Source organism: Microcaecilia unicolor, chromosome 11, assembly GCF_901765095.1.
Source record: "Microcaecilia unicolor chromosome 11, aMicUni1.1, whole genome shotgun sequence".
Classification (NCBI taxonomy): Eukaryota; Metazoa; Chordata; class Amphibia; order Gymnophiona; family Siphonopidae; genus Microcaecilia; species Microcaecilia unicolor.
In genome coordinates, this window is record NC_044041.1 from 118,596,017 (window position 1) to 118,618,515 (window position 22,499).

General features: G+C 45.2%; 1 protein-coding gene across 3 annotated transcripts in view; it reads left to right on the plus strand.

Annotated features, from left to right (window-relative positions):
- The window catches only part of EHBP1L1 (EH domain binding protein 1 like 1), a 90,318-nt gene that overhangs the window by 33,546 nt on the left and 34,273 nt on the right, over positions 1–22,499 (plus strand). For 2 of the 3 annotated variants that reach the window (XM_030218853.1, XM_030218852.1), the window contains exons 2-9: positions 3,422–3,479; positions 4,378–4,473; positions 5,033–5,086; positions 5,740–5,918; positions 6,942–7,090; positions 12,600–12,713; positions 14,197–14,668; positions 15,872–16,055. In XM_030218853.1, the coding sequence (XP_030074713.1) occupies positions 3,422–3,479; positions 4,378–4,473; positions 5,033–5,086; positions 5,740–5,918; positions 6,942–7,090; positions 12,600–12,713; positions 14,197–14,668; positions 15,872–16,055 (1,306 nt within the window). The remainder of the gene's footprint in view (positions 1–3,421; positions 3,480–4,377; positions 4,474–5,032; positions 5,087–5,739; positions 5,919–6,941; positions 7,091–12,599; positions 12,714–14,196; positions 14,669–15,871; positions 16,056–22,499) is intronic. The other variant, XM_030218854.1, reaches the window with a different exon arrangement.

A 22,499-nucleotide genomic window follows, 5' to 3' on the forward strand; every position in this document is an offset into this window, starting at 1 on the left:
ATCGGTTGTAAAGTGGGATCGATATATTAGTGCTATGTCTGTCTCAATAGCAGATTATGGACTTTTCCTCCAGGAATTTGTCCAAACCTTTTTTAAACCCAGATACGCCAACCGCTGTTACCACATCCTCTGGCAAAGAGTTCCAATCCAGAGCTTAACTATACATTGAGTGAAAAAATATTTCCTCCTATTTGTTTCACACTGGAGTCTGCAAACGCCTCTCCGGTACTATGTAAGCCACATTGAGCCTACAAATAGGTGGGGAAATGTGGGATACAAATGTAACAAATAAAATAAAATAACATAATAAAAATAAGTGTTTCCGTATAACTTCAAGTGTCACCTAGTCTTTGTACTTTTGGAACGAGTAAAAAATCGATTTACTTCTACTCATTCTACACAACTCAGGATTTTGTAGACCTCAATCATATCTCCCCTCATCCGTCTCTTTTCCAAGTTGAAGAGCCCTAACCTCTGTAGCCTTTCCTCATACGAAAGGAGTTCCATCCCGTTTATCATTTTGGTTGCTCTTCTTTGAACCTTTTCTAATTCCGCTATATCTTTTTTAAGATACGGCAACCAGAAATGAACGCAATATACAAGGTGCGGACGCACCATGGAGCGATACAAAGGCATTATAGTATTTTCGGTCTTATTCATCATCCCTTTCCTAATAATTCCTAGCATCCTGTTTGCTTTTTTGGCCGCCGCCGTACACTGAGCAGAAGATTTCAGCGTATTATCTAAAAAGACACCCAGATCTTTTCAAGGTGGACCCTAGCATCAGGTAACTATGATTCGGATTATTCTTTCCAATGTGCATCACCTTGCATTTGTCCACATTAAATTTCATCTGCCATTTGGATGCCCAGTGTTCCAATTTCCTAAGGTCTTCCTGCAATATTTCACAGTCCGCACATGTTTTAACAACCTTGAATAGTTTTGTATTATCTGCAAATTTGATTACCTCACTCGTCGTTCCGATTTCCATATCATTTATAAATATGTTAAATAGTACCGATCCCAGTACAGATCCCTGCGGCACTCCACTGTTCACCCTCCTCCATTGGCAGAAATGACCATTAACCCTACTCTCTGTTTTCTGTCCAATAACCAATTCCTAATCCACACCAGAACCTTGCCTCCTTTCCCATGACTCTAATTTTCTCAGGAGTCTATGAGGATCTTTATCAAAGCTTTCTGAAAATCTAGATACACTACATCAACCAGCTCACCTTTATCCACATAGTGGATCTCTAGTTAGAAAATAGATAGTATAAAAACTTAAATGGCTGCATGTGTGTGGATGTGTCAGGTGGCACTTAGATGGTGACTCCAGCTGTGAAAAACTAAGGCTGCCACCAGGCAGACTTGTATGGTCTGTGTCCCGTATGTGGCAATCAGTTTAGGATGGGTTGGAAAGGGCTTCAACGGCAACTTCAGTAGCTGGAACATGAGGGTAGTGTTGGGCAGACTTTTATGGTCTATGTCTCACAAATGATGAGACGGATTCAGATAAGCTGGAGTGGGCTTTGATGGCAACTCCAGTAGTTGCAGCATAAGGACTGTACCAGGTGGACTTCTACAGTCTATGTCCCAGAAACACCAAAGAAAGACCTTGATCAGGTATTTTATATCACATTCGTCGTTGTTGGTTTAATCATGAACTGATAGTGAGTGTGATTGTTGGGCAGACTGGATGGACCATTCAGTTCTTTATCTGCCGGTATTTACTATGTTACTATGTTTTATGTGCAGTTTCAGGAGTCAATGTGTTTTACATTGGAGACTCAAGCTACATAATTAGACTGCTACAAATTTTGCTGCATATAAAAAGGATTGCAGTTTTTTTTAATTTATATAGGGAAGGGAAAGGAAGGGAAATGGGACTTGATATACCGTCTTTCTGAGGTTTTTGCAACTACATTCAAAGCGGTTTACATATATTCAAGTACTTATTTTGTACTAGGGGCAATGGAGGGTTAAGTGACTTTCCCAGAGTCATAAGGAGCTACAGTGGGAATCGAACTCAGTTCCCCAGGATCAAAGTCCATTGCACTAACCTGGAAGTACGTTGCTTTTCCTTTTTCTGAGGGCAGCTGCCTGACTGGTGTTCTGAGAGGGAACTCCATGCATTGAGGAGGCCCACTTATTTGGGGTGCCTTTGGGGGAGGCGAAAGCAGCCCATCCCTTGCCTTGAGCCATCCCTGATGCAGGGTCATGCATTTGGGCTATAAAAGTGATACAGTATAGTGCAGTGGTTCCCAAACAATGGGTCAGGATCCCAAGTGGGGTCACATCATCAGCGGATGGGGTCCCAGGAACAGGGTTGCCCATTCCCTCTGATCCTGCACTGTGGCCTACACCCAATAATGGCTCGTGAGTCTGTGATTGTTCATAGGCCCTGTCCCTTTCTCCCGTATAGGCTTCCTGGTAGACTGGGAACTCATGCGGAGTACTGGGGTCTTTGAGAGCAAATTAACACCCATGGCCCTGAGCTGACTTCTACCTTCATGTTTTGGATAAATTGAGGGAGGAGGGGAGTGGAGGTCTACTATTTTGTTTGCATCATCATCTGGGGGGTAAAGTGAAATTTTAAGTGTTATAATGGAGTCTTATTGGATACAAATCTGAGAAGCACTGGTATAGAGGCTACAAGAATGAATTGATCGACCTCCCTGCTAGAAACAGATTTAATTCTTCACGAACTTATCTTAACCTACACCTTCCCAATTGTAGAGGAATTAAGTACAAGACCTACTACGCATCCAGTTTCTCCTTTTTGGGCAGCCAGCTTTGGAACGCTATACCCAGACCAATCTGATTAATAAACGACTTCTTGCCCTTTAGAAAAATGCTGAAAGCTCATCTCTTTTAGCAAGCCTACCCAAATGCCCCAACCTAATCTCGCCAACTTCCACCCCCAATTCTGTTCTGACTTAAATACCAACCTCCCATCCTTCTCTTTCCATCTCTCCTTAATTTTATCCCTCCTTACCCTTTCTCCCAAATTACACTATCCTATCCTGTCTACCCTCTTTTATCCTAGTCATATATTATCTAGCTCGACTTATCATACACTACTAAGCCCAACTTTACATTGTTTTACTACTGTTTTATTAAAATTCTATTAACTTTGTATTTCAAATTACTATGTAAGCCGCATTGAGCCTGCATTATGTGGGAAAGTGTGGGGTACAAATGTAATAATAATAATAATAAAGGAGTAATGTGTACCAGAAGTGTAGGGCGTGAAAAGGATTTGTCTAATAATCTTAAGTATAGAAACAAGGCAGCTTCTGTTTCATGTGAAGTGTCCTAGAGGGAGGCTCTAGAGCTACAAAGATAGAACCATTTACTGCTGGGGTTAGTCATCTCCAGCAGATATGTGGATGGTGCATTGATGATTATCTACTTACAGGCAGCCCAACAAACTGATGGTGGTATGGACAAGACGGAACCGGAGAATCTGCACCAAGGTGGGTAACAAGGGATGCTGCAAGGCAGGAGTGAAGTACATGGGAGGAGGGCATTATAGCGCTGGAACAGCTGGGCATAAGTGAGATATGCTGTAGAGCTCGAAGTCAGCATTATTAACCTTTGCTTTCTGAGAACCTGAACCAAGAATTATGACCATTCCCAAAAGGCTCCTGGCCCTTTAAAATGCCTGTCCAGGGCTAACTGGGCATTTTCAGCAACATTTAACTGGATAGTGGCACTGAAAATTCCCAGTTAAGCTGCTACTTTGGGGGTGTTCCAGGGGTGGAGTCAGCACTTAACAGGTTAAGTGCAATATTTGACACTTAAGTTGTTAAAATTAACCACATAAAATTCAGTCATATCTTTATGTTTTCTTTATAGCTGGTTAAGCGTTGAATATCGCATTTAATTGGCTATATTTTGGCTGGCTCTGTATACCTGGAAATTCAATGTCAGAGTCTGGACATAGCCCAGCATTGAATTTCCAGGTATAATGCCAGTGACAGTCAGCAAAGTACTGGTCACCACCGCCTGCTGAATATTGGGCCCAAAATGTATTATGGAGTCCCGTTTGTGTGCACACAAATCTATGTGAGATTTTCTTCCCTGAAGAACTTAGGATCCAAATAGGTAGTCTAAGGAACACCACCAAGAAATAGTGATTCACGAGAGGAATAGTGATTGCATGGAACGGCTTCCCGGTGGAAGTAGTGGAGACGAAAATAGTATCTGAATTCATGAGAGCTTGGGACAAGTACATAGAATCTCCAAGGGAGTGATAGGTAGAGTAGATGGCATAATGGGCAGACTGGAAAGGCCATATGGTCTTTATCTGCCTACATTTTCTCTGTTTCTATGGCCTGCTCATCCAGATGTGTTTTATCTTTTTCTCTGCAGCTGCACAGCTGGCAACCTGGCATTAAGAACCCGTATCGTGGCATGGTAGTGTGGATGGTGCCTGAGAATGTGGACATCATGGTGACTCTCTACCGGGTAAGACCCGGGTGCTGGGGAAAGGGGCAGCTAGGAACATTTACCCCAGTGGTGAGGGTTCTTCGAGGGGAATGTTAGCTACTCTCTGTACATCCAAGAATCTTGCTACCCTTATTCTCTAACAGAATAAGGCAGGAAAACTTACCTCAAAGGTATTGAAAGGGAGGTTTAATTAGATTTTAAAGAAGGGTTGTGTGATTAAGGAATGTGTTGCCCAGTAAGGTTCAGTATGCCCTGCTCTGGTGGGTTTTTAAGAGAAAACTAGATGGTATCTGGGCATGCAGAGATATGTGATGATGAAGGGAGTTCTGAGGAGAATCTGCTGGAAGTGTGCTAACGCACTTCTCCCTTCGGCCACACAGCTGCATCTGTCTCTCATCAGCGGGAGACGTGAGAGAACCTGGTATGGTGCCCTGGTTTCTCCCTGTTGCTAGACCACACCATACTCCTTTTGCCAGGACACAGAAGGAGGAGGAGTAGGAAGGATAGTGCCACTCCCACTCAATCCCACAATAAAATATGTCCGGTTTCTCAGCCCCCTTTGTTCTGTGCCTTGCAGGATCCTCACGTGGAGGAGTATGAAGATAAGGAGTGGACCTTCCTGATTGAAAATGTAAGTGCTCTAATCCTATTATCTGGTAAAGAGTGAATAGACTACACTGTGACAGACAAAGCCCCACTTCCTCTGTACTGTCTGTTTTATGATGTCACTGGCATACTTTAAGCTCTACCTCGTCTTTCCTGACTATTCTCACAATGTCACAGGTAAGTCCTACCTCCTCTCTACTATCTGTTTGATGATGTCACTGGTATACGTTAAGCTCTACCTCCTGCTTATTATGATGTCGCAGGTGTACACTAAGCCCCACCTCTTCTCTGCTGTCTATTTGATGATATCACAGGCATACACTAAGATTCTCCATCTCCATTCACAGCTTGTTTGATGATTTCATAGATCATTGATTCTCAGCCAAGTCCTGAAGACATACTTAACTAGTTTGGTTTCCAAGGTAATGCTGTGAATGTGCTTGAGATATCTGTGCATGCTCCAAGTCTCCAGTGTATGCAGCTCTATCTCATGCATATTTATTATGGATATCTTCAAAGCTAGATTGGTTAAGTGTGCCTCCAGGATAGGGTTAGGAACCACCAAGCTAAATAAACCGGAAGTTGTCATAGATATACATTAAGCTCCACCTCATTGGTGCACATTAAGTTCCTCCTCTCCTGCAGTTTCTTACTTGTCCCCTTCTCTTCCTTGGTCAGGAGTCCAAGGGGCAGCGTAAAGTCCTGGCGTCTGCAGACATTAACTTGAAGAAGTTTGCCAGTGCCACACCCACGCAAACAGACCTGAAATTAAAGCTTAAGCCACGATCGGTGAAGGTGGTTGCAGCCACATTGCAGCTCTCCCTGTCCTGCGTCTTCCTGCATGAGGGCAAAGCCACGTATGTCCACAACCCCATCCCAAGCATTACTGCTCCCTCCCCCTGTCTTATACTATCTTTTTGTCCTTTACTCTCTCTCCTTCCATCACTCAACCTCTTCTCCTGTCCTCCCATCATTTCTCCTTGCCCGCTGATATTTTCTTTCCTCCCATTGTGTTCGTCCATGACACCTTCTCCTTCCATCACTCAGTTTCTCCTGCTCCCTTTCACACTCTCCTCCTGTCACTCACCTGCCCTTATTCTCATACTTCCCTCTTCCTCCATCATCACTTTATTCCCTCTCCTATCACTGAACCCTCTTACTAGCCATTACCAACCACTCTGCCTCCAGTGTGTGCCACTTTCTCCTCATTTGCACCCTCTCCTCCTATCACTAAACCTCTTTCCTCATCCCTCCTCCTTCCCCTCTACCTTTTATGCCTTCTCACCTATCACTAAACCTGTTTCCCCATCCTTCCCCCTCTATCTTTTACGCCTTCTCCTCCTATCACTAAACCTCTTCCCCATCCTTCCCCTTCTATGTTTTGTGCCTTCTCCTCCTATCACTAAACCTCTTCCCCCTCCAACCTTTACATCCTCTACTCATCACTCCACCTCTTCTCCCATCCTTCTTCCTTTCCCCTCCATCCTTTCTACCCTGTGCTTTCCCCCATTCTTTTCCTTTTCATTATTCACCTGACTCACCCCTGCCCTTCCCTTCCTTAATAAGTCCTTCCCCTCATTCTGCCACTCAGTCCTTTTCCCTCCCCTTACTGGCCTCTTTTGCCCTTCCCACCCAAACTTTCAGCCCTCTCCCCCTATCATAATCTCACCCATCATGCTTCCCTCAATGACAGTCTTTCTCATATGTCTCACTTATCTCCCCTGACACCCCTCCCACCCTTGGCACTCAGTCTCTCTCTTCCCTCATTTCTTTTAGCCCTAAGTCTTTCTCTCCTTGATGACAATATCTGTCTCTCTCTAGCCCCCAGTTTGTCTGCCTTTGGTGCCAGTCTCTCTCTCCCTCATTGTTTGTCTTTGCAGAGATGAGGATATGCAAAGCTTGGCCAGCCTGATGAGTGTGAAGCCAACGGACATTGGAAACCTAGAGGACTTTGCTGACAGTGATGAGGAGGAGGAGGAGAAACGCGTGCGACCTGATGACAAATCATCTGTGGTCTCAGCATCCAAAGGTGTGTTCAGAACATGGTCCAAGTTCCAACAAAGCCTTTCCCGGGAGGTGAAGGCAGCAGGGCTGTCAGTGTGTGATACCAACAGGCCCTGTCCCTCTCTGCCTGACCTTCTGAATGTCATTGAACCTCACTATGCTTAGTCTTTCCCTCTGCATGTATTTTGCCCAAGATCCCAAAGAGCTTCAGTGGGATTTGAACTGGGCTTCCCTGGTTCTCAGCCCGCTACAGTCATCGGGCTACTCATCTTTTCTCCTTCACCTCATTGTGCCCATGACATAGTGCTGTGGCAGCTGTACTTCCTCCCCAGAAGAGAAAGGACCCAGCTTGCAGAGAGGCATGCTACTCTGGAACTCACAGACCTACAGCCTACCTGATCTCTCTCCAGAATTGTGAGGGTTGGTATCTGCTCCAGCTTCTCCTCTTGTATCTGGAATTAATCTATTATGCCCCTTTTCCAAATCTGACCTCAGCGTGAACTAGGTTCAAACTGCATGGGTTGTTTCTCTGTCCAAGTGGGCTTGCAATACTTCACTTGATTGTAAAGCTGTCATGCTTTCCTTTCTTTCACCACAATGTCCCTCCAGGCTCTGCCACTTTCTATGCTGTTTTTTTTTATACTTTTCCTCTCCAGGGTTTGTCCAAAGTGTCCTGTCTGAGTACTTTACAGGTAGGAAATTTCTCTCTTTCTTTCCTCCCTCCCTCTCTCCAAGTTCAATTCCCCTTTTTTTGATAGACTACCTACCAGCAAGTTTGTCTAAATGATTTATGGGTGTAAAATAAAGTTATTAAAATAAATTCAATTAGTAACATTTTTTAAAAACACATAACTAAAAAACATAACTATAAAATGCAATATAGTGGGAGGAGAACTGTCAAAGCGATTTCCCTGGCATTTGCGTCTAGTTTGGCATGGGTGAGAAGGCTGCGTACCCTCAGCAATCCATACTCATCCTTGAAGGGGTCTAGCTTCCAGAGAGGGCTCTCTTTGGGAATGTTCTACCCCAGGGCTGGCCCAAGGCAAGATGCCGCCTGAGGCGGAGCTAGGATGCCACCCCCCCCCCCCCCCAAGGTTGAGATGCTCCCTACCCTATGCCGAGATGCTGCCCCCTTCATACCTCCAGCCCATTCACAGCGTTTACCTCATCGCGTTCCAAACCCAGCAGCGGCAGCAATTCCCATACGCAGCCCTGCTGCCGGCACCCGCCTCTTCCCTTTACTGCAGCTGCCTGAGCCTCTGACGAAACAGGAACTTACATCAGAGAGGCGGCCACAGTAAAAGGAAGAGGTGGGTGCCAGTGTAGGGCAGCGTATGGGAATCGCTGGTGCTGCCGGGTTTGCAACATGACTGGGGAGATGCTGCTCCTGAAGAGTGCTGCCTGAGATCCCTGCCTCAGGTGGTATAATTTTTTTTTTAAGTTACATTTGTACCCCACGCTTTCCCACTCATGGTAGGCTCAATGCAGCTTACATATACAGGTACTTATTTGTACCTGGGGCAATGGGGGGTTAAGTGACTTGCCCACAGTCACAAGGAGCTGTGCCTGAAGTGGGAATTGAACTCAGCTCCTCAGTTCCCCAGGACCAGAGTCCACCACCCTAACCACTAGGCCACTCCTCCCTCGCCCCTGTGCTTCCCTTTGTTAATGCACTGGAGCGCTGTGGCATACGTTTCTTGCTGCACACAGTGCAAGATAGCTTTCTCTGCTTAGAAGAGGTTTTCTCCTACCAAGGGCTTGATGCAAAGGTACCAGTGATGACACGTGCTCGCTCCTCCTTCAGGCTTCTGCTGGAATGAGCATGTGATATGGATGAAGTGTGCTATGGCCCTTCTAAGTGTCACCCATTTTGAAAGACAGTTAAAGCAGTGTGTTCCCTTGTTACTATTAGTTGAAATGTTTGTAGTGAGAGCGGTCACTGACGGGCAGATTTCAGCATCTCTTTCTGAATTCACCAGCTTGAAGGAGGTTGCAATGGTTGGAGAAGCGCTTGTTGGTTTCATGAGGAAATCTCTTCATAAAGGTGGTTAATAAATCCCAATAAATAAATAAATTAAATAATCATTCACCTGAAAATTTCCCTCCCTCGGTGGCGTACAAGCTTTCAGTCATAGGGAAAATTAGGGAGACAGATGGGAGATTCTGCACATGGAGGAGGGAGGATGAAGGGGAGATGTTAGACTTGAGGGAAAGTCTAGGGAGATAGAGGAGAGATACTGGACATTATGGAGGGAGACATAGGGAGATGGATGGAAGATACTGGACATGGGGGGGGAATAGAGGGGAGATAACACAGGGTCTTAGGGAGACAGAATGCAGATGGAGGGAAGATGCTGGACGTTGGGGAGGGAGACAGACAGAGAGAGAGGTGGTGTCCCCTGCAGTGTATTTAGATGGAGGAGGGAATAACACAGTGGCATTTTCAACTAGGCAATGTTTGTGCTCCAGTGCTTCCATGGAAATGTCTCTCTGTGCAAAGAGCAGGCACAAATGTCAGCCAGCAGGTGTGTTGGAGGCATTGGGGAGTTTCATAGAGAAAGCACATGTGCACTTTTGCTTTCAGACTTTGAGTGAAAAGGAAGCGTGCTGTGACTGTTGTCCCAGTGTGGATTGTATGGAAATTGCCCCAAGTCACTTAACAAAATGAAAAAAGAGAAGACAAATGTGCAGAAAAGTAATTAATAATAAATAATATTTCAAAAAACAGATGGCCCTAGGTGCAAACCTTTAGACCAGCTGTATGGCTGGTGCAAGTGATCTACGCCCAAAATATACCCACATTTTTACCCTGTTACACTGGTGTTCTATAGAGGAAGGTAGACACCACATTCCTTTATAGAATAGCTGTTAATCCAATCTGAACCTAAATTTAGGGAGAGATGTGGGCTATAAGTATCCATATTCACCAATAGCTCCAGATGGGTGCCTTTTTGGTGCCTCAAAATAGATGCCTGTTCTGCCCTCTGTTCCCCTAATTCTATAAAACCAACAAAAAAAAATCTTCCACAGAGAAGCACAAAGGTAGCACAAGAGTGGACAATGCCAACACAATCTCCAATGGATCAAGAAAAAGTTTATTGTCCAATCAATACAGAATAAGCGTTGACAAACCCAACACGGGCCGTATTTTGGCACTCCAGCCTTCTTCGGGGGGGCCTTATTGGTCAGTTGAAAAATCTTAACTGTAAAATCAGGATGCAGTACAATAAAACTCAGTCAGTCATAAAATTATACACAGCAGTGAGACAGCGATCTCTAACGAGACTGACTGATTGACTAGAAATAAGCAGTGGATTTTCCCCAAGTCCATTTTAATAATGGTCTATTTTTCCTTTAGGAAGCCATCCAAACCTTTTAAAAACCCCACTAACTGGTTTTACTATGTTCTCTGGCAACGAATTCCAGAGTTTAATTACACATTGAGTGAAGAAATATTTTCTCCAATTCGTTTTAAATTTACTACTTTGTAGCTTCATTGCGTGCCCCCTAGTCCTAGTATTTTTGGAAAGAGTAATCAAGTGATTCACGTCTACCCAGTTCACTCCATTCATTGTTTTATAGACCTCTATCATATCTCCCCTCAGCTGTCTTTTCTCCAAGTTGAAGAACCCTAGGTGCTTTAGCCTTTTCTTATAGGGAAGTCGTCCCATCCCCTTTATCATTTTCGTCCCCTTTCTAATTCTACTATATCTTTTTTTGAGATGCGGTGACCAGAATTGCACACAATATTCAAGGTGCAGTTGCACCATGGAGCAATACAAAAGCATTATAATGTCCTCATTTTTGCTTTATATTCCTTTCCTAATAATATCTAAGATTCTATTTGCTTTCTTAACCACCACCGCACATTGAGCAGAGGGTTTCAACGTATCAACGATGACGCCTAGATCCCTTTCCTGGGCGGTGACTCCTAATGTGGAACCTTGCATTAAGTAGCTATAATTTGGGTTCCTCTTTCCCACATGCATCACTTGCACTTGCTCACATTAAACATCATCTGCCATTTGGATGCCCAGTCTCCCAGTCTCATAAGGTCCTCTTGTAATTTTTCACTATCCTCTTGCAATTTAACAACTTTGAATAACATTGTGTCATCTGCAAATTTAATTACCTCACTAGTTACTCCCATCTCTAGGTCATTTATAAATATGTTAAAAAGCAGCGGTCCCAGCACAGATCCCCGGGGAACCCCACTATCAACCTTTCTCCATTGAGAATACTGACTATTTAACCCCACTCTCTGTTTGCTATCTTTTAACCAATTTTTAATTCACAATTAGGCATATTTTCAAAGTACTTAGCCTTCCAAAGTTCCATAGGTTTCTATGGAACTTTGGAAGGCTAAGTGTTTTGAAAATATGCCTCTATAGGACACTACCTCCTATCCCATGACTCTCCAATTTCCTCTGGAGTCTTTCATGAGATTTACTGGGGTTGAAACTGGCTGGGGATTTCTTTAGTGTATATAAGGCTCTTGGATCATTTTTATATCCTTATTAATTTTCAAGTTTCCAAGTTTATTAAAGAACTCTCTATCCCGCCCATCAATAGTATGTCTGAGCAGCTTATATTCTAACCATGGGGTGTGTGTGTGTGGGGGGGAGGGTATAGACAACAATATCAGTGTGGTTAAGAGGGAGGAACTACCAATATCAGATAGGACAGTGGGAGTGGGGAAGTACAATGGGGAGTTGCATTGTGAGTAGGTCTCACATCCAATTTGTTAAAAAAAATAGTCAAGTATAAGCATCTGAGAATATAGATGTTTTAAGATCTGCTCGACTGAGGCAGTAGGTCAGGAGCCTAGAGAGGTAAGGTGGTTCTCCCACATGATGAACCTTGAAAACTAGAAGCAGAATTTTATCTGTAATATGGTGAGATTGGTAGCCAATGAGCTGATTTGAGGAGTGGAAGTACCTGATCGTAGCTGCGATGGCCTGTGATTAGTTTGATAGCATTCTGAATGACTTGTAACCATTTACAGTCCTTAGCCTTGATTCCTTTATATAGTGCATTGCAATAGTCTAGTTGACTGATAATAAGAGAATGAATAAGAATGTTTAGAGCTGGAGGATGTAGTAGTGAACAGATAAAGCGAATCATACAGAGCTAAGATTGTTTAATAACTGAAGAAATCTGAGGAGTGAAAGTAAGTGCGGTATCTAGGATACCTCTAGGACACGAGTAGTAGACACCAGGGGGACAGGGGTGGCAAGTGATTGATCCTGATTTTATGTAAAGAGAATAGTCTTTGATTTGCTCAGATTGAGAATGAGTTTATTATTTTGCAAAGATGTGCTAATTTCTTATTTAGTTCCCAAATCTGTGTAAGATTGGTAGGTCCTGCCCTTTCTCCTCTGACCCCTCTTCCTTTACTCTCTCTCTCCTGTTCCCCTTTTTCTTTCTCTTCCCTTGGCCCTCCATCTCCTCTTTCTGTCCACTCCATTTTCCTTGTTTGATGATACTGATCTTGTATTGTGACCCATGGTGATAATGTTTCCCGTGCTCTGTAGATGCGGGAAGGGAGCTGAACACACTGGTGGAGGAGGAGGATGAGAATCTAGTGGCCTCGGGCACAAGCAAAGCAGTGGCCAGGACTGCAGCTGAAGGAACTATCCCAGTCACAGGTGAGTTGTCATTGGGACAGACTGATTCAGTCTCAAGGTTTTCTGCTACTGCTTAAGAATTTAGTGTTGATGCTCCTAGTTGAAGCAGATGCAACACTAGGGCTGGCTAGGCTCATCCTTGGTGAAACTGAGTCACTCGGTGACCCTAACAAGACTCCTGAGGCACAGGGAAAGACATGAAGGGATACAGTAATACTGGAATGGAAGGGAGAGTTTTAGGGAGAAAGAGAGAGGGGCAGGATAAATGGGGGGGAGCAGACATGAGGAGACATGACAAAAGAGGAGAAAGAAGCTTTCCTGCCCTCCACTGATATCTAACCTGCTCCTCTGTCATTCCCCTCGCTATGAGGGCCAGATCATATAGTATCTAAGCCACACTGAATGCACAGCTTCTGGACTCCATTCAGAAGGGAGGTCCTGGAAGAGTCTTTGTTCAGAGCTAAGGAATTTCTGACCATTGTGTACAGCAGGTGCTGATGAACCAAGCAGGCTTTGAACCCAGAACAAGTGCGTTCTTCTGTAGTTTGTAGTTTCTTCACGTTCTGTATTGAAAGCAGGACTGTAGGCCTCAGGATGCTTTTGGATGATTGGAAATAACTTGAGTAAAGGTGTGGAGGAGAGTCAGATGGGGCATTACAGAACTCTGTGCTCTACTGGAGACCACTCCTTCAAAAGATATAAACCAGATGGACACAGTCCACAGGGCAGCTATCGGAATGACCAATGATCTTCAGTCTAAAGCATATGAACACAGACTTAAAGATCTAAATATATATACTTTCAAGGAAAAGCTGGAAAGCGGAGATATGATAGAGGCATTTAAACACATCCATGGTATAAATGCACAGGAAGTGGGCCTCTTTCAATTGAAAGGAAACTCTGGAACCAGAGAGCATAGGATGAAGGTGAAAGGGATAGTCTCATGAGTAATTTAAGGAAATATTCCTTTATGGAAAAGGTGTAGATGTGTGGAACAGCCTCCCAGTGGAGATAGTAGAGATAAGGACTGTGTCTGAATTCAAGAAAGCATGAGACAAACACAGAGAATCTCTAAAGGAGGGGAAAGGATAGTAGAGCTTAATGATTAGTATGGATGGGCAGACTGACTAAGCCATGTGGTCTTTTTTTTAACATTAGATTTTTATTGGAAATTTGAAAAAGGCAACAAACAATACACGCCAAATAGTATACAACCTTAGACCAAAGATAAACATAATATAGGTCTCAGATGACAAACTAATGACCCCAAACCCCCCCTCCGAACCCCAAATCTTCAAATTCCAAAGAAACCAGGCCTCAGGCAAAGACTCCTTTCTTCACAAGCAAAGCCCATTAGCCCCATGCCCACACTTCCCCCCCCCCCAAAGCCATACGGTCTTTATCTACCATTATGTTCTATGTTTCTTTAACTTGAGATGGTTGGCTCAGGCTTGCCTTCTTTACCAGTCCTGAATGACTGAACTGGAGTTTGTATTCCCTACAGCCGGAGCCAGAAAGGATGTTAGGAAGTCAGGAGAGGTGGATCCTGGAGGGAAGGACACAAGTCATGGTGTGCAGGCTCAACCATCACTACCTGGGCCTCACACTGTGGAGCCTCAAAAAGATGAAAAGGATTTCTGCAGGCAGCTGTTGGACCCCAAACATCCAGATGAGGCCCTCTTGAAAACCAAAGTAAGTTTGCCCATAGTTGCAAGCGTTGAGCATAAAGAGCTGACTCATGGCATCTCCCGAAGCACAGCAACAGCTGAAGAATCCAGGATGCTAATGAGGGAGACAGTGATGCAGCCTCAAGTGCCTAAGAAGAAGGTGGGACACTTCACTGGAGCAGCAGACAGCTCTGTGATCACATCCAAATCAGAGGAGCCAGGCAACAAGTGGCAAGATGGCAGGCGAGCAGCAGAGCAGCGGAAGCCGACAGAGCAGCAACCTGCAGTGGGGACGGAAGCAGAGGGGAGGTGAGTGAAGTGATCAGTCCTGACAAAACCTCAGTAAAGGGAGAAACCAAACAATGCCAACATTTGGTTGACTTAAATGTGTGTGAGTGTTGTGTATGAACAATGGGGTCCATAAATTATAGAGGAATAAGGGCTTGAGGGTCAACAGAATCTAGAAAAGATGAGAGAACTGCCAAGGGTTTACAGAATCCAGAAGGAATGAGGAAATCCCTGGGGAATCAACAGGACCAAGAAAGGAATGAGGGAGTCCATGGGGATCAAGAAAATCCCAAAGGGACCAGGGAGCAACTTGGAACTTAACAGAATCCTGAAGGGAGTGAGACAAGGGAACTACTGAGGCCCAACAGAATCCAGAAAGGATTAGGGGATCACTGAGGGTCGATAGAATTCAGAAGATAAAAGGGAATCACTTAGGGTCAACAGAATCCAGAAGGAATGAGGAAATTCTTGAGGAGTAAACAGGGCCAAAAAAGGGATGAAGGAAGTTCATGGGGGTCAAAAGAATCCTGAGTAGACCAGAGAGCAACTTTAGGCTTAAAAGAATCCTGAAGAGAGTGAAACAAGGTAATTACTGAGACCCAACAGAATCCAGATTGAATAAGGGAGTACCTTGGACTCAATAGAATCCAGAAGGGATGAAGGAATTGTTGAGGGTGAACAGAATCCAGGAGGGACCGGGAGTTCTTAGTGTTCAACAGAATCCAGAAAGAATGTGAGAATCACTGAGGGTCAACAGAACCAAGAAGGGACACGGGAATCAGGTCAACAGAATTCAGAAGGAATGAGAGAATTACTAAGGGTCAACAAAATCCAGAAGGGATGAGGGAATTACTGAGGGTCACCAGAAGAGAGACATAGGAATTGTTAGTCAAGAGAATCAAGAAGGGACAAAGAAATCTATAAGGGTCAAGGGAATCAATAAGGGTCAGCAGAACCAAGAATGAAAGGAGATTCACAGATCCAGGTGTTATGCTCTGCAAAGTTAAACAGAGACATTGAAGACCTCTAGGGTCCCAGGTCACAGCCTAAGTTAATAGCTAGTCCAACTCAGGGATCTAGATAGATTAGCAATGTCACTGGTCCTCTTTCATCTATCCCATGGCTGTAGAAACCCTTTCAAATAGCAGCTATTAGCTTTAATACTTTTTACTGCCTTATCATGATGTAATTGGCTGATACCTCTACTCTTTCTCTTGCATTCAGGTCCGATGCAGTGTGGCAGCCCAGAGAGGACAATCCACAGCCTGCCCCCAGGCTCAAAAAGCCACTCAGCATCAGTCAGCTGAAAGAAGAAAAGAATAAATCCACAACTAGAGAGGATGCTGGCATACCTCCTGTGGACACAACACAAACAAATGCAATAGTGGAGGCCCTTTCACCTGTAGAGGTACCGCCTGTGAAAAAACGTAAACCAAAAAGTAGGATGGAGAAGACTCAGGCAGGTGAAGATGATGTTGGGATGCGTGCACAAGTCTTTCAAATGGACATGGGCATGCATGATGCACTTTCAGCAGAAACCCCAGCCATGCTTGAGAGTGAGGATCGAGACAAAGGAAAAGAGAAATTAAGAATAGTCCAAAGGACTTAGGGATATTTTGTGGAGAGACTGCCAAGTTAGTGGAAGGGTTGTCTGCTTTAGAGATAGGGTCTTTATCAGAAAGAGAGGAAAAAGACAAAAAGAAGAAAATAGGGCCAACAGCTTCAAAGGATGGTGGGGTTCTCAGTGGAAAGAATGTTGGTTTACTGGAAGGGTCTTCTACTGTAGAGATACCCTCTTCATTACAGAATAAGGAGAAAGGTGGAGGAGAGAAGGCAGGGCAAACTGCTCCAAAGAATGCTGGATTACATGACGTAAAAACTGTTGAGCCATTGGAAAGGTCTTCTGCTGCAGAGAAATGCTCTTTGTTAGAGAGTAAGGAGAAAGATGGAGGAGACAAGACAGATCCAACTGCTCCAAAGGATGCTGGATTACTTGACATAAGGACTGTTGGGCCATTGGAAGGGTTTACTGCTGTAGAGATGCACTCTTCCTTAGAGAGTAAGGAGAAAGGCAGAGGAGAGGAGGTAGGGTCAGCTAGTCCAGAGGATTTTGGATTGCCTACTGTAGTGCAAGTTGGGTTAGTGGAAATCATGCCATGTTCGGGGGCACCTTCTGCCTTAGACAGTAAAGAGAAAGTAAGAGGAGGGGAAACAGGGACACATGAATATGCTGTGCTGACCCCTACTGACACTATAGTGGCAACCCCATCTCCTAGAAAGACTGCCCTTTTTTTGGAGAACAAACAGGGTCTTGATGAGGAGACAGCAGGACCAACCCAAGAGGATTCTGAGGTAGACTCTACAGATGGATATGACATAGATATGGAAATGTTGTCTTCTGCACTTTTCATTGTGGAGGAAGAAGAAAGTAGAGTAGATGCTACATGGCCTCCAAATCTGACAGACCATGAGGAAATCTCAGCAGGAAGGCTAGGCACCACAGTGCCTCCTTTTCAGGTGCACAGGGCTAGAGAAGCGGAAGAAGGTGCTTCCACTCTAGAGGATGCTGGGATACCTGCTGCAAAGAATTCTGGCATAGTCATTATGGTACATTCTACAGAGGTACTTCCTGTACGGGAGACAGGGCAGAAGGATAGAGGAGAGGAGGAAGGTACTTTAACTCTAGACAATGCTGGGATACCTGATGCAAAGTATTCTGGCTTAGTCAATACAGTACATTCTACAGAGGTACTTCCTGTATGGGAGACAGGGCAGAAGGATAGAGGAGAGGAGGAAGGTACTTTAACTCTAGACAATGCTGGGATACCTGATGCAAAGTATTCTGGCTTAGTCAATACGGTACATTCTACAGAGGTACTTCCTGTACTGGAGACAGGGCAGAAGGATAGAGGACAGGAGGAAGGTACTTTAACTCTAGACAATGCTGGGATACCTGATGCAAAGTATTCTGGCTTAATCAATACGGTATATTCTATAGAGGTACTTCCTGTACTGGAGACAGGGCAGAAGGGTAGAAGAGAGAAGGAAGGTGATTTAAATCTAGAACATACTGGGATACCTGTTGCAAAAGATTCTGGGTTAGTGGATATGGTAAATTCTACAGAGGTACTTCCTATACTGGGGACAGGTCAGAAGGATAGAGGAAAGGAGAAAGGTGCTTTAACTCTAAAGGAGGCTTGGATACCTGCTGCAAAGGAGTCTGGGTTAGAAGATATGATGCATTCTACAGAGGTACTTCCTATACTGAAAGCAGGGCAAGAGGGTAGAGGAGAAAAGGGGGGGAGTTTCAGCTTTAGAGAATGCTGGGATACCTAATGCAACAGGTTCTGGGTTAATGGCCTCTTCTGTAGGGGTGCCAGCCACCTTTGAGAGTGTGGATGAGGGGAGAGGAGGGGAGAGAGGGGTTGAAGAGGAGGAGACAAGATCATCAGGTGAAGTGGCTGCCAGGATGCTTGAGAAGGGCTCTGTATCTTTGGATGTTGCATTGTCTACAGTAGTAACTTCCAGTTTAGGTTGGAAAGAAAATGGTAGGATGAGAGATTCAGTGAAGGTTCCTGGAAAGATTTCTGAAGCTGCTCATCAGTTTGTAAAGGCAGAAATGCCATCATCTTCAGAGATCTCTCCCACATTAGAAAAAGTTATAGGAGAGGAGATAAGAGCATCACCCAAAGAATATGCTCTTATACCACCTATACACACATCGGAGGCACTGCTAGCAAAGGACACAACAGCCACTCAGAGAATCAAAGTGGCTGCTCAAGAGGCAAACCAGAAAATCAAGGCCCCCTCTTTTTCTGTCATGTCGGAGCCATTGCCTGCTTCTCCTGAAACAATCCACCTGTCCCCAACTGCTGCAAGTGCTACACCCTTTGCGTCTGATCACAGCATGTCCCTGACCTCTCCATCCCTGGCAACCAGAGAAAGATCATCTCAGTTCTCGAAGAGTGAGGAAGTCAAACCAACAAGCCCACAAGTCCTGCCCAGTCTTCTGACCTGTAATGCTACAGTACAGGGTAACGCCGCCACCGCTCCTGACGCGGAGGGCAATGGGGAGAAGTTGGAATCTAAGGATTCCACACAGGTATTGTATGGATTGTGTACTGACTCATGCCTTAACCACCTCCTCCTGCTTTCAATTAACACAGGGGACACATGGCAGGCCAGGATTAATCAGGGGCCCAGGTAGTCAAAAGAACCACAAACCATGATGAGTGACAGAAATTCAAATTAAGGGCTTTCAAACAAAACATCAGAAAGGACTCCCAGAGCAGGGGAATCCACCTCAGAAGATTCAGACTGACTCTCTCCTTCGCTGGGCCCTCCTGCACTGCAGAGGCTGCTTGCTTGGAAATTACCCCAATTCCCCCTCCCCTTAAAACTTCTCCTTATATGCCTGAGTAGTAGGAAAGGAGAGGAAAACCTTTGGAAAATGTAACTAAAGAAAGCTATCTTAGTATTTTAAGGGTTGGAGGTGGAGAAGTAGCATATTGGTTAGTGCAGCAGGCCTTGCTCTTAGCATTCTGGATTCAGTTCCCACTGCAGCTCCCTGTGACCCTGGGCAAGCCACCCAACCCTCCATTGCCTCAGGTACAAAAACTTAGATTGTGAGCCCTCTAGGGCAGTAGCTCTCAATCCAGTCCTCAGGACACACCCATCCAGTCGTGAGATAGATTTGCAAACACACTGTATGCAGCTCTATCTCAGGCATATTCATTGTGGATATCCTGAAAAAAACACCTGACTGGCTAGGTGTGTCCCAAGGACTGGGCCAAGAACCCCTGCTCTAGGGACAGAGAATGTACCTGCATATTATGTGTACAGCACTCCATATATCTAGTAGCGCTATAGAATTGATTAGTAGTGGTAGTAATCTAGTTTCTTGCCCCTACCCTTATTTTCCCATGATCACTTATGCCTGAAGTTAAACATCCCTTCCTCCTGATGGAGGACATTTAGTATCCTTTCTCATACTGTGCCTGGGAAGAGGGAGGGCATTAACAATCTTTTGAGCACCTAGTGAAGGCCTTTTTTAATATGTCGGTCCTTCATGGGTATACTCCCAATAGGTTAGAGGTGAGGGGGAGGGTGATTTGTTTGGAAAGGCTATTTTTGCTGCTATGTTGTACATTGTAAGAGGAGGTACACCTGTCCCGTGCATGCATCGTCCAGGCTTCTCCTTCACCTACCTTCCAATTCCTGTTGCTTCCTTGTTTAATGATGTCCCCACACATACTTAATATTGTTTGTTTTTCTGAAGGATGAGGCCCCGTGCTCTCTTCACAAGTTTGGGTGTGCCTGCATGTGCATGATAGAAACCGTACCTCTCCTCGTGCTGGCTCCCCATCCCCAGGCCAGGAGTCTCTGGTTATAACTGTGTCTCAGTGCAGCAGTGGCATAACCAGAAGGCCATTATTGGGTTGGCCATTGGGTAGAATGGATGGGCATGGCGCATTTCCTCTCCCCTTCCCCTTCACTCACCTGATCCGCTCCCACCCACACCCCCGCTCAGCTTAATAATTAAATACCTTAGCTGGCAATGATCCTCAAGCCTTGCCAGCTGGAGACATCCGCAGCCCCCTATAACCCCTGTCAGAAAACCATAGCAGTCAGTTGCAGTGTTTCCAACCGCCAACTCCGGCACCTGCACATGATCTGTTCACACACATGAACAGAGCATGTGCGAGGTGCCAGTGTTAGTTCAGAGCTCTGCCACTGACTATCACAGAATCCTGGTGGGGTTATGGCGGGCTGCAAATGTCTTCAGATGGCAGGGCCTGGAGAATCTCTGCTAGCTACATCAATGGTGCCCCGCTGCTATGTAGGCCTAAGTCAAAAGTGAGTGGGCCCACCTGTGGTTACACCCCTGCAGTATGTTTCCCAGTGTAGAGACTCCAGCTTACTGGAGAATGATTTGAGCTCTCCAAACTCATTATACTTAAGGACCCCTCGCACCGTGTGGGTGCCAATAGATGCTGATGCATCCCTAAAATTGAATAAAACCTTTCATGATGTCCAGGGAGGATTGATTTATATCAGGGGTGGGCAACCTGCAGCCCAGCATTGAATTTTGTATGTCCCTTGAGGCCATGGAAAGTATATAAGTAAAACATCATTAACCAGAGTTTTGGGGATTTTAAATACTTTATGTTGCAAATATTTTCAGAATTGCCACTCTAGCAGTTTATTTCCATCATTTTCAGTTAAAGTTTTACATGGAGCTCTTTGCATTTCCAGTTCTGGCGTTATGTAATGTTGCAGCTCTCCAAGGATTTTACTAACATTCATGTGGCCCTCTGGTTATAAAGGTTGTCCACCCCTGATCTGTATTGTATTTGTCACCCATGCCTTGTGCTGACTGTAGTATCTACAAAGTATTTTTGTTGTATCTGTTATCATTTAATTAGTATGTGTAGTACCACCACTGTATTAATGCACTCACTAGTAACTTTATTGTATTTGGTTATTATTATCCATTGACATAGCTATGTTAAATCTATATTTTGACCAGGGGCGTAGCTACGTGGGACCACGGGGGCATGGGCCCCCGTAGATTTGGCCCTGGCCCTGCCCCCCCCCCCCCGCCACTATCGGGTACCTTTGCTGGCGGGGTCCCCAACCCCCGCCAGCCGAAGTCCTCTTCTCCGGCGCGGCCAGGACGTCAGACTTGCAGAAACAGAAGCCTGCCCTTGCAGATCAGTGACGCGGCCATGCCGGAGAAGAGGAACGGCTGGCGGGGGTTGGGGACCCCCGCCAGCAAAGGTACCTGATGGTGGCGGGGGAGGGTTGGCGGCGGGAGGGGGTTGAGGGGGTTGGCGGCGGGGGTGGGGCAAAGGTGCCCGACAGCGGCGGCGGGGGAGGGTTTGGGCGGGGGGAAGAGGGGGACGAAAGGGTTGGCGCTGGGGGAGGTCAAAGGTGGTGGTGGCAAAGGGGAGGTCAAAAATGGCAGGGGGCTAAAATGTGCCCCCTCACCTCGGGCTCTGGACCCCCCTCCCGCCGAAGTCTGGCTACACCCCTGATTTTGACTGGGTAATAACAGTGTAGTAGACTTATAGGGGCCCTTTTACAAAGGAGTGTAGGCGCCTACATGCGTCCAACGCGCGTCAAATTGACAGTACCGCCCGGTTACAGCATGCCCCGAGCGGTAATTCCATTTTTGACTTGTGTCCAAAACACACGGTAGAAAATATTTTCTATTTTCTGCCATGTGGCACTTACCTGGCAGTAATCGGCAGTTTACGTGCGCTGACGCTTACCGCCCGGTTAGTGCGTGACACCTTACCGCTAAGTCAATGGGTGGGGGTAAGGTCTCAGCCTGAAAATGGACGCACGCTGGTTTTAATTTTGCTGCACGTCCATTTTCAGGCACAAAAAAAATGCCTTTTTTCCAGGCACACTGAGAAAATGGACCTGACCTGCGTGCTTTCAAGACAAGCGCCTACACCACTTTTAGGCGAGCCTTAGTGAAAGGGCCCCATAGTGAGTATGCTGTTAATAACATCTTTAGAGTAGCTGTACAGTATCCAGGTAGTATCTCTGCTCCACCAGAAAGCATAAATCCAAAATATAAAAGAACTGAAGGGAAAACCCCAGCTAGTATAATCAATATAAATAAGGAGTATCCTCTAGAATCTAAATGCAAGATTTGGAGGTAATATCTACTGAATAAATAAAAACTATAGTATTAATAATATTTAAATGTGATATTTGGAGCCTTCAGTATCCCATCCACCATCCGAAAGGAGGGGAAAATAGTTGTCACAATATTGTGGCAGTAACCTAAACCCTTGGGATTGGAAAGGTTCAACACAGTCTTCCAGAGGGCTGGTATGCC